Here is a 12,979-nt window from a genome sequence, read left to right as displayed (position 1 = left end):
TTTTTCCTCCCTAGTGAGTGATGTGCGGTACCAGCCAAGTACACTAAAGGTCTGTCTATGCAGTTGTTTTGTATTAGTTACTTTGTTCACATCTATACATATTAACTTTAACCATTTGAGTGGTCCTAATGAAACTGAGTCTCCCCGGGGTAAATGTTAAGAACAGGTTTAGGTATCTTGCTGGATCTGAACCCAGGTGTGCCTAGATGATTTTGGTCACTTGTAAAGATTTTCAGTTCCTGATGGAGTTAAGGCTGTTCTTGAAATGTGAAATACAATACTTTTCATGTTTGAAGGACTGAGGATATCTGAATATAACTAATATGCGTGTATATATACATACTTAAAAGGACCAAGAAACGTGATTCAAGTACAAGACAGTTATTTCACCATCTTCTTAACATTTCTTGTATTTAATATTTACAGGTACTTTGATCTCTTCCTTCCCATTTGCTCCTCTCTGATACCTCTTGCTGTATGCATAGGTTGTAAGCTCTTCAGAGAAGCAATTGCCTTTCCTAATACAAATATGTACAATGAATAGTATAATGAATCCTTGATCCTCAAATGGGGCCTACATGTATGACTGCAATAAAAATCATAATACAAAATTGCAAACATTTTATTTCACAAAACAATAGTTTTCCCTTCTGTTTACACCAGTCAAGGCTCAGAACACCAGTCCAGTCTGTCCTGAAAATGCAACAAGTCATACTTCCTGCAAGTTCTCAATGGTGGAACTGGCCAGGAAAAAGTGGGCTCCATGTTTTCAGAACAACCAGATAGTTGACCTCAACATTTCAATATCAGGTATAGGAAAGCACTTGTATATTTTTTACAGGTTCTAAAATGTACCAATTTAAATTTCTCTCTTGCTTTTAGGTCTAGCCCTGATGACCTGACAGCCACTGAGACCCATTTAATGGTGCAATGGGATTATCTGATCCCTGATCTCAGCATTCACACCTCCTGCCATAACACATATGTGGCAGGAAGCACGCTCTTGGAACCACAAATTAAATCCCAATGGTGCCCTGGCAAGTTGAAAGACATGTGCCTGCAGCCAGGTGTGACCCTGCCTGAGTGGTCCCAGAGCTGGGCTTGTCTGTCATAACACTGGAGATGGTTCCAGACTCCTATACGGTACCAGGGCCAGGGTTGACAATCAGCTGATTGTCAGTCCCAGGCCCAGGATCCCACTGGAGGCTGGGACTAGCTCTGGTTTGTTGCTGAGCTGCCACACATTTGATTTAAGTCATGATGGAAACTAGCTATAAAAATACTGTACATATTTTATGGAATAATTTTATGGCTAGTTTCCTGTTTTGTCATGCAATTAATTCCCTGAATGTGTGGCAGGGTTACTATACATGGTGTGATTAACAGGGTAATGTCAGCCAGGGGTCAGAACAAAAAGAGCTTTGCAGATGGAGAAAAAGAGAAAAATGGAATAAGTAAAAAAAAAAATCAAACACTAACATTTTCTACATTATTTTTTCCTGCAAAATATATCAACCATAATTACATATTACTCATTAGGTATAATCTGCTCAACAGACTCTTGGCTTTGCCACTTACAATATATCTATTCGAAAACACTTGTTTGTATCATAGATTTACTATCATATATTTCACGATCGTATATTCTCTCAATAAATAGCTACAAATACACTCTCTCTTCTCTACCCTCTTCCTCCAAAAGGAAAATCAAAATGTGATTTTTCAAAGAAGGTTGGACTAGTTACAGAAATCACTGTTCTGGTTATTTAAACTTGTAGATACCCAACTATGATGCTTACCTTAAAATGCTTAATCAATTATCCTGATAATGGTAATTCCACTATCTATAATTAATGTCTGAAGCAGATAATAATACAATAATATTTTTACTTCTGTACTACTTTTTCATCCTTTTCAATAAAGGATTCATAAAAAATGATGAGCTTCCACATAGGATTTTCATCTTTAGATATCAAAGCAATTGGCAAAAGATGGTATAATTATCCCCATTTTGTAGGTGTAGAAACTGGGGCTCAGGGGTTTGCTCAGAGTCATGCAGCCAATTAATTGCAGCATCTGGTGTAGTCATATACCTTCACTGCCAGTCCCCTAATCACCATCCAAAGATAAAAACCTGTCTCTCCTTGCCCTCGAAGTTAAGAATATATCTGATTTCTAAGTCAATTTACATGACAAAATTTTACTAGATTAAACATCCTTCATAAATCACATCCTAAATCTTCAAACTGAATACAAGTCCAAGTATTTACCATGAGACAATCTATGGATGAGATAAAAACTGTGCATCCTAAGGAAAAGGTGTATGTAGTTCAACCGTCTGCCTATATAACAGCACAAAGCATCTGAAATGAACACTGTGAAAAACCCACCCTTCCAAGGAATGAGAGATGAAAAGTATAAGCATAACCATAGTATTCTTTTGAACCCCCTATGGCTGATGATTTTAAATGCTCAGCACTGTGTATTGATGTAGCTAGAATGTGAAATGTTAGCACCCACAGTTCTATGTATATGGATGAGAATACCTAGAGGGAGGAGGGAAAATGTGTGGATAAAGTTGTAAGTAGGCCATGATATTGCCAACTTAAAAAAAAAACCTTGATAAGGTTCTAATTTTAGATTAATAAGGGAAGTTACTAAAACTGATATAAAATATTTATGAATAAACTGGTGGCACTTACACATTTCACCTAATTTTTAAATAGCTAATAAAAGCTATGCTCAATTATTCTCACACTGCATTGCCACTGGGGTAGCTATCAAAAAACATTTAGAAACCAGTCTTCATTCCTACAGTTTTTAAAGCTAAAAGAAAGCCAACAAGAAAGGGATACACTAAAACTCCATTTTAAATATTACTGCAAATAAACCCAATTCTGTCTCTCAGCATTACTGTTAACAACAGAAGTCTGTTCCTGGTAGATATGTTCCAACACTTATATAACACTCTTCCCTTTCCTGTGTCAAACAGAAGTTTGCTTACCTAATATATCAGTGTAAAGTACTTGCTCCAAGTCCCCCAGCATTGTCATTATGACATCCTCATCCAACTGGGCAGTCCCTTCACGCAGGCAGCCTTCTTCTTCCTCCTCCATCCAGTTCTTGCCAGTGAAATTTGACTTGCAGGACACATAGTCATCATCTGATTTGCTTGTATCATCATTACCAATCTCAAAGTCTTCATCTGTAAACTGGCCTCCAGATCTATACAATGTGCTGCTTCCAGCAGGTGGTAGCACATCAGGATCCTGGGGTGTTGTACTGCCAGTGTGGTAAAGAAGATGCACTGACTTTGAGAGCGACTTGGAAAGTGAGCTTCTACTTCCAACTTCAGCCTCTCTCTCCTGGTAATTCTGGCTAGACCTTGAGGCATTTCCAAACCAGTTCTCCCTGTAGGAGTATCGCCTCTTTTCCCCTTCGCTGATAAGCGTAAGATTGGTCAAAGACTTCTGTTTCTGGAGACGAGCGCATCCTCTCGTAACATCCTTGCCTTTAAAGACTGATAGTTCAGCAGGTCGTTGCATCTTTTCAGATAAGGCTTCACCTCAACTAGATTTCACATTTCCTATTTTAGAGAAGCTCAGATCTTCAAGCAGATCTCAGATGTGACCCTTTCAGAGCTGCATAATGCACATCCCATGTAGCACATATTTGCTCTTGTAATGAAAAGCAAAGCTTGAGCATCGAGCAAGTGTACTGGAAATGACTAGGCAGGCACAGTCATTTTCTCTAAATTCACACTGCTGTCTGCACTCAACCACTTCTTTCCAGTCACGTTAAACTGAAATACTTACAGGCATTTTGACTTGAATTTCTCTCAAGCAGAAGAGAGTTGATCAAACACTATGCTCCAGCACAGTAGTAATCCCAAAAGCCAACTGTGTTTTCCCCTCTTCATCCAATCACCAGTCTCATCAGAGTGATGGGCCTGCATCTCCGTCTATGGCTGCTGTGTTCTGAAATCCGAAGTACAGCACAAGTACTATCTCGTGCTTCCCCCCCCACCTCACCAGATCATGACTGATCCCGGTGCATTGCTCTTTACTTTAGATGGGCTGACACAGAGCTGCAAGTACAGCCTACACGTCAGAGCTTAATAAGAGCCAAAATTAACCACTGAAGCAAAGCTCTGCACAAGCCTTCTTACATTTTAGTATTCAACCTGCATTCCCAGATCTATGACTCTTCTCTACTACTGCAGTGGATGCTGCTGGCTGCCATGGCAGCAAACATCCTGGTGAATTAAACCGGAGACACAGAATCCTCTGCCCAGTTTACAATGCCACAGGTTTGAAGATATAGTTTCACCTGAATTGGGATGCTACAGTGTTAGCCTTAGCTCACACTGAAATGTTATATTTCTCCCTAAAAGGTAAGAATGACAAACTGTTTCTTCCATACCCCCTATGCAGGCAGAAAAAAGCATATTTGCAAATGGCTCTTGAATCTTATAATTTCTGCTGCGAATGAAAAAATATAATTTAAGAGTATAAGGAAACTAAAGGATGAAATCTAATACTACCTACTTTGTGCCAGTAAGTTATTTGTTAAGGGAAACATTTTATTTCCTTCTCCTTCAAAAAGAAAATGGGAAAAAATACCCTAATACTTAGGATTCAGAAACTACTATAGAATTATAAAGCTGTGATAAAAATTAAGGTTTCACAGCCTTTAGAAAGAAACCTTTTAAATGCAATGCTCTACGGAAAGAATACTAATTTTCTTATAAAGCATCCTAATTTCAAGTGTAAAATAACATTCACAAATGGTAAGTAATGCTTTTGTATATATATAAAAAAAGTACCAAAGTACAGACCTATATTTAAAATATATCTTCTTACAATGGGGAAAAAATATTTTATCAGGAATTAGGAGATCAGAACAGAGATAAGCACAATAACTTAATTTAATTTAAACTTTGAAACACAGACTTCTACCTAGGACCAATTAATTTGATAAAACACTATGAAAAGATATACAAATATAAATATAGAAAAGTCTCATATCAACACACTGGTTATGTCAGTACCACTGTATGCCTGTAAGAAATTTCAGTGTGGGAAACCCAGACTGGGATGTAACCGTTGAAATGCCCCCCACTCCAATCCGGGATTTAGGGAAACACAGGGAGACATGATCTGCACTGCATACTTGCTATCTGGTTAACCGATAAGCATAAAAGCAGCCCAAAGTGCATTCTTTGCTTTTTTACTTTGTTCATTTACAGATGCTACTGAAGGCTGGTTGAAAAAAATAAGAGGGGCAACTTCCTAACAACAAAGAGGGGGTGGTATTTTTCTTGGGCAACGAGAAGCAAAGAGTTAAAACAACCCCCCAAAAAACAAATACAAAAGGAAATAAAAGAAAAATCTCTTCAAACAAAGAGTTTACCAGAAAGAAACTGACATGCTCATCAGGGAAGGCAGGTTAAAATGTTACAAACTACGGAAATCCAGCCCTATTCTCAAGAAACAGATTCAGTGATGAAGTCTAATCTCTTTCCATGATGCAGGCAGCCAAAAGACCATCTCCACCCCACTTTTTTTTTGCTGCTGCTTTTTTAAAGTTAATGTAAAGATGGATGTAGCACTCATGCAATGAAGAGAAGAGGGCAGAGCCTGTCCACCAGTTTTAACAGTAATCTTCTTGTGATCTCTCCACAAAATCCAAAAGAAAAATGGGTAATGTGGTTGCCACTCATTTAATGCATTTTATGCCACTCATTTTATGCAAGGGTACAATCTGAGAAATGTATCTAATTCCACAGCCAACTAGTGTGCATGCTGCAGCCAGCACAAAGTGCCACGTGGCAGCATAAAAAAATAATAAAATAAAAACACAGCATGCAATATAATCAATTTAATTTAAAAAAAAAATTGAAAGAATATTATTAAAGTTGCAGAATCAAGCACTCATGTGTTAGGAAATGTGAGGATTTAAATTCCCCATGTAATCTTAATTTAGACCCCTTACATGCCTCATGATACAATCTTTAATTATTTGATCACATATATTATTTTTTCCAGAATGCATAAAGTGCATAGTTTACTATCATAATTTCCTAAAATATATAAAATGACCTTAGCGTGAATGTGCAGCACAAGGCATTTTGTATTACTGCAATACTTCCTTTGTAATGATGACTTTAACCTATCCCCTGTTTCCACTGGGTATAATATGAAAGTACCTTACGCTGAAAACTAGAGGACTCCCAGATTTATTTATTGAAAAATATTCCTGTAAAACTCATTCTCCCATTTTAGATTGACAAAAAAGTATGGATGCAAACAAAGAAACATAACTAAATACACAAGCAAACACTAAGCATGTAAGAAATAATACCAGAGGCTTTGAAATGGTCAGTGTTATGCTAAGGCATTCTTCTATTACAATCTAGTGTTCAGCCTACACAAACAATAGCAAAAGTGCTATTTTTAGTGTGGACTAAAGGAAAAAAATTACCAGGGTAATTTACCAATTTATCATAACTCTTATTTTTATAGTGTCTTTCATGCACAAAGATACACAAGCATTCATAACAATGATTTTATGAATAATAATCCACGGACAAATTCTGCCCTTAAATAAGTTAACAAAACCTTTTGGAAGTCGGAGCGCATAATGTGGCCCTTCATTAACAAATCATATAAGATAGTAACAAAATCCATAGAAATAGAGTCTCTTGCATTAAATTATAACTAAAGGTGTGGTAAAGCATTTTCACATTACTAAGAATTAACTAGATCTTTTACAAAGGAAATTCACACACACAGTAAACATAGCAGTATGAAATGGAAAGTTAAAACATTAAGCCCAATGTTAGAAAATGGTCTACCTCGCTGGGAGACTTGGGGTCAGCTGAAAGGGATAATGAGGGTAAGGCCAAAAACAAAGTTAAGAGCTCCAGGAAGGCAGCTCTAGAGAAAAGGGAGGGCAAGCTTCTGAGTGGAGAAGACCGGACCTAAAAGCACCCTCTTCTAACACCCTCTACTAACACTTGGAAAGGACAGAGGGTTTTGTTGTGTTTTTTTATGGACTCAGCATTGTTTTTTGTGAGGAATAAAACTGGTCTGAAAAGCTAAGCATTAGGCCCGTGTGAAGCAGCCAGTATTCGCTTCAGATTTGGCTGATTCGGGGACAGTGATTCGATTCGGTGATTCGAATTTCTGTCCCAAATCAACTCGGCCAAATCTCCAAATTGGACAGGCCCCAAAACCTGCCCCCTATCCCAGCCACATCAATGGCTTCCCCACCTGGCCCCATTTCCCGGCTCTTTAAAAAAAAAAAAATCCCCCCAGTCACTGGCTGCTGCCAGGTGGGGGGGGGCAATCCCCATTGCCCCATGCTGTGTGGAGGGTTCTGCCACAAGCTTGCTGCCCCCTGCCCTGCTGCCCCCTCCATGGCTGCCCCGCCCAGTCCAGCTCCCAGCTCTTTAAAAAAAAAAAAAAAGCCCTGAACTCACTGGATCCTGCCAGTCAGGGGGGCAATCCCTGCTGCCCCCACTTCCCTGCACTGCATGGCGGGGGCTCTGCCACGAGCACCCAGAAGCCCCAAAGCCACTACAGGAGCCGGTGAGTGGGGACTTTGTTTGTTTGTTCGTTTGTTTTTTTAAAGAGCAGGGAGCTGGGGCAAGCAAGGCAGCCATGGGCAGGGGCTGGGAGAGTGGGCAGGGGTTGGGGGGCTGGCGGAGCAGGCAGGGGATGAGGCCCAACACAGGTCCCCCCCATGGGCCCCTCCACCCTCCTCCAGCCCTCCCCACCACAGTTACCAGCATGGAGTCTGGGTCCAGTTCCCTGCAGTGGTAAGCAGGGACTGCCTGAACCTCCAAAGCTCTCCAAATCTTTTCCGAATTGATTTGGAGAGCTTTGAATCAATTCAGACCTTTTTATTGGGCTCCTGATTCGATTCAGATTCAGAGATTTAGCCGCCAAATCAGGCCAAATCTCCTCCAAACTAAATCAGCACCTGAAGCTTTGCACAGCCCTACTAAGCATGAAGCTGGCTCGTCTGTCTGAGCATGCAGCAGAGTAACCACTTTGCTTATAGGAACAACAAACGTAAGGGTGAGGCGAAACAAACATGTGCTTGGTCTCTTACCCCAACTCCTTTAGCATAGCTAACATCCTCGTATGTGTCCTTGTTATAAACTACTACCGCTGGTGAATGAAGAGCCCACTGAGAGGCAGAACTATTCTTGATGGCATGAAAATCTCCCTCTTACTCCTGGCCTAAACCATCCTGGAGCACATTTCTGAATAGCCAACATGTGACTTTTTTTTCCCAATGGATATGCAGTCCATAAATATAGACAATACTCATGCTGTTTAACAAATGCATTATTCTGTCAAGCCATTCTTTATACTGCTAACTGCCAGTCATATGAGTGACATGCATTTCTTCCCCTTTGTATAAACCAGTGACTGAATTCTCCCCGTGGTGCTGCTGTATCGTCCAGTACAGCACACTGCTGCTAATGACAGTCTGAATAACCAGTTCAGAAACATATCTGATGTCTGCTGCTCTTTTGTTCAGCACAGTAAGAGGACGGGATGCCTGTTATACTCCATGAATGCTTCAGCAGGAACTAAAGTGATGTTTTTTAACCATACCTTTGCATAACCTCTTGCAACATCCATTGACCTATCTGTAACATCTATGTTTTGATTTTTAATTATGATCATAAAATCAGAGAGTAGAGCTGGAGGGGACCTCCAGACTTCATTTAGTCCAACCTCCTGCCTAAGGCAGGATCATCATCACTATCCATACCATCCTATACATTCCATCTCCTAGACTCTTTGTAAATCTACTGTCAACCCTGATGCAACACAAGACATAACACTCTAACCTGCCAAAGGTAAAGCAGGGGAACCACAAAAGCCAATGTCCTGCTTCTGTAAAAGTTTTTTAATATACACTCAAGAGATCCCAGGTAGAGGGCCACGCTCAACCCCAGCCACAGTAGAAGGCAAAAAACTCCACAGTCCATACCAATCTGACCATGGGGTAAAATTCTTTCCTAACCCCAAATATGATGATCAGTCTGATCCTGAGTGGAGGGGCAATACCCTCCCAGCCAGGAACCTCCAGCTTTAGCCCCAGCAGAAACACTAAATCCCTAGCTTTGGTGGCAGCCAACATACAACACTTCTGGGAAAAGCTAAAAATACCATGACATGTAGCAGAAAGGGAGGGAAAAAGCAACCAGCAACATTCAAAAACATGGTAAATACCCACAGCAGAACACAGGCATAGTTACACCTATATCATCCCCAACCAGTGGCTGTCCAACCTCTTCTTGAACACCTCCAGTAATGGAGAGTCCACAACTTCCCTAGGCAGTCTATTCCACTGCCTCATTATTCTAACAGTGAAGAAATAATTCCTGCTATCCAACCTAAACCTACTTTGTTGCAACTTCAAGCCACTGGCCCACATGCCTACAATAAGACCAATAAGCAATGTTTCAAAAAAGACAAACCTGAATCAAACCTGTTTTCCCTCTTCAAGAAGTTACATGATAAAATATATTTATCTGAAACCTAGATGGAACCCTTAAACAGGTCTCAGCGTGAGGCACTTGTCTCAAAGTTGGGTATGTGAAAGTTGGAGGAATGATATAGAACCAGCTTATTATCCTGTAACAAGGACAACTTCCACACGAATCTGTTCAGACATTAAAGCAGTTCCACAAACATGGGTATCTCAAGCAGTTATAGTTTCAGACTTGTATGCCAGATGGGCTCCTTTAAGCAATTTATATACTAATTGTGTGAGAAGAACCACTTTTTAAAAATTTGTTTGATTTTTCTTTATTTAATTTGGAGTGAAACAGCTTAAATCCAATGGACTTCAATGGCCTGGTATTACACCCTTTATTCTCATGAAAGTGATCTTCAAAAAATGATACTGAGTAAAAAAAAAAAAAAAAGCATAGCTCAGGCAAAAAGGCCCTTTGAAACTACACCTACACAACTCAGCAGTACCGTTCAATCCCAGCAAGAAATTCAACTGTGACCGTTTTATGTTCATCAAAAGCAAAATTTATGGCCAAATCCTTAGCTGATGTAAACTGACACAGATCGATTGACTGCAAAGGTGCAATGACAACTTTTAACAGTTGAGAATCTTGACCTATATGTTAAAAAATGTCCACTGATTTGTGTTTTAGTAACGCAGTCAGGGTTTGAACCAATGTAAAAAAAGAATGAACTTAAGTGAACCACATGCTAAAAGCCTGCAATTTTAAGAATTTATTCATTTATTCCCCTTTTCTGAATCCCACATCATTTAAGGAAACAAAACAGTCTGATGTTATTTATGTTTCAGCTCTTACATTCAGATTGAATTTGATTCTCCCAAATGCAATGCAACGTCAGATGTTGTGAAACACACCTCTAAAAGATACTCCTAAAGCACTCGTTATAACACTTGACAATAATAATGGCTTGAAAGCTTACCCTGTGAAAGCTCCAGTTTCAGCAGAATGACCCTAAGGATGTCCTAAGTGAGCTAGTAATCTTAGATTTAAAAAAATGCCACTGAAGTGCTAACTATGTGTGATACTTTTTTCCTGCATATTTAATATAAACGAACAGAGGTCAAATTGTAACCATTATTAACCTACTAGTAGGAAAGAAACAAACAAAGAAATATAAAATTTCATGGAGGCTTTTCCTACATGTTACTCACCAGATATCTCCTCTAGGCACTGTTTGGCAGTCTTACTGTATGATAAATCCATTTTAGTAGGACTCGTGCAGGACTCCACAGGTGGTAAAGAGGTACTGTCATTTTCTGAGAGTGTTCTGAAATCAACGAAGAAGACTGATTATTATATCTGTCGTACACATGTTAACTGCAAATGTTAATTAAATCTGTACCTGGAATCTCTTTGTACTACACATCTCTCAGCAAAATCCTTGCGGTGAAAATGTCAAGAATGTCACATTTTGCCTGATCTCACAGTCCCAGATTCTGACTCAAATGGTACACTATTTCTAATGAGTAAGGACCATACAACCCTTCATGAAAAACCTGCCTTTGGCCAGGGAATCTAGGAGCAAGACAGGCCAGTTCTTTCTTAATTCCTTTCCTGCTACAGAGGTGGGCAAGCCATGGGCAGGAAATAGCCAGAGAAACTGAGCCAGCATCTTAATATATTTGAGGGGAATAACAACTAGTAATTGACTGCTGGTCAAGGCTGTAATTAGTGGTCTCTATGAGCAAAGTGAAGGTAATAGAGGGCTTCTGATTCATGTCTAAGGCACAATATCCCTGCCCTTTTCCCCATGCTATGCAGCCTACATGGAATGTCATTTCTGGGACAGTCCCTGAGAGGAAAACATGGTCCAAAATATTCCAGTTGTGTGCAGCACAAGCAACTCCTGCTGACCATCTTACTATGAGCTCTTGGGAAGTGGGCTACAGAAATGACTGAAAATGCTTAAAATATTTCTATCTGATAGACTAACACATTCATAATGCTGAGAACAAGGTCCACATATGTGTAACGTGGCTGTATATTTATATCAATGGGACTGGGAATAATAAACTAGTTGAACCCACACTTCACTGCGAAAGATTAATTTGATTTTTAAAAATTTTTTATAACCTTTTGTCATAATCATTATCTTTACTTTATGGTTTATAACTGTAACTGTTACAGTTATAACAGTTTGTAACTATAACCGTTCTAACTTCAAAAGCTTTCAGACCATCATTTCCACCTGGTTTCTTCTCTTGTAGACTATAACTGAAATTTTTTAAATGGGTGAGCTACCAACCCCTCGCACTACCCTCAACCTGGAAGACCAGACCAGAGCCCCCTTAGCTGACATTTTCACAGTTCCCTGGAGACCTTCATGGCACTTTAACAACGTAGTGAACATTATTAGATGCACTGTAACGGGTATCTAGACAACGGTGAATCCTGAGCAAATCATTTACTGAAGGTCCCTTCATCGTTATATCACTATGAATTGTGTGTAGGCCTGGGGTGGGCAAAATAAGGTCTGTGGGACAGATCTGGCCCACGAAGCACTATCATCTGGTCTGCGGGGCCCCACAACAAATTGTGCCCCACCCAGCCGTTTTACCCACAAGGTTGGGAGTGAGGCACCCATGTGTAGATGCATCCCCAAAAATGTACCCTACTGCCTGGCTCCCACCCTCATGGGCAGAAGGGCCCAGCTGGGCAGCGTGCAGCTTCCGTATGGGGCTACTGCTGCCACAGCCCCTGGGACCTGCTCACTTCCTGGTCTCCTGCTGGCTCCAGGCAGCAGGTAGGGAAGCAGTGAGGATGAGGCTGCAGCTGGGAAGGAGCCAGAGTGTGGGGCTAGGGCTGGGGGCAGCATGGAGCCCGCACCCAGGGAGACAGGGGGCGGTGGCAGTGTGGAGCTGGGGTGGGCAATGTGTGGGTGTGGGGACTGCCCATACACTCCCCATTGTGTGCCACCCCGGCAGGCACTGGAAGCAGCAGCAGCAGCAGGTGGGGCACTCAGGGAGCAGGTGCACAGGGGGCACAACTCTGGTCAGCACTGTACATTGCAGCGAGGGGCACAGCTTCCACACGGCTGCCTGTGTTGCCAGTGTTCCCTGCCACTTACGTGCGGCCCCTGCACTTGCGCAGTAGAGAGGGAAGCCCCACGTGCTGGAGCCAGGTGTCTTCCCTGCTGGGGCTGCGCAGCACGAGAGAGGAACTTCAGGCTCTGGAGGTAGCTGCCTTCCCTGTCTGCGGCTTCCGTTCCCTGCAGCACAGCCCCTGCAGGGAAGGCAGCTAGCTCCAGCACCTGAGGCTTCTCGGTGGTGCTGTGCAGCATGGAAGGCACCTGGCTCCAGCATGTGGGGCTTCCCTCCCTGCTGTGTTAGTGCAGGGGTTGCGCGTGAATGGCAGGGAGTGCTGATGATATAGGCAGCTGCATGGAGTCTGTGCCCCTCACTGTGATGTGCAGTGCTG

At 41.3% G+C, this 12,979-nt stretch overlaps 1 protein-coding gene across 1 annotated transcript in view; it reads right to left on the bottom strand.

The window, feature by feature from the left end:
- NAV3 (neuron navigator 3) overlaps positions 1–12,979 on the bottom strand; it is a 1,048,024-nt gene that overhangs the window by 221,026 nt on the left and 814,019 nt on the right. The window contains exon 10 of the mRNA XM_019514774.1: positions 10,714–10,829. Coding sequence (XP_019370319.1) covers positions 10,714–10,829 — 116 coding nt within the window. The remainder of the gene's footprint in view (positions 1–10,713; positions 10,830–12,979) is intronic.

This window comes from Gavialis gangeticus, unplaced genomic scaffold, assembly GCF_001723915.1.
Source record: "Gavialis gangeticus isolate Ggan-Ray unplaced genomic scaffold, GavGan_comp1, whole genome shotgun sequence".
Taxonomy (NCBI): domain Eukaryota; kingdom Metazoa; phylum Chordata; order Crocodylia; family Gavialidae; genus Gavialis; species Gavialis gangeticus.
Note: the sequence above shows the minus strand (reverse complement) of the source record. Positions and strands in the feature narration are given on the sequence as shown.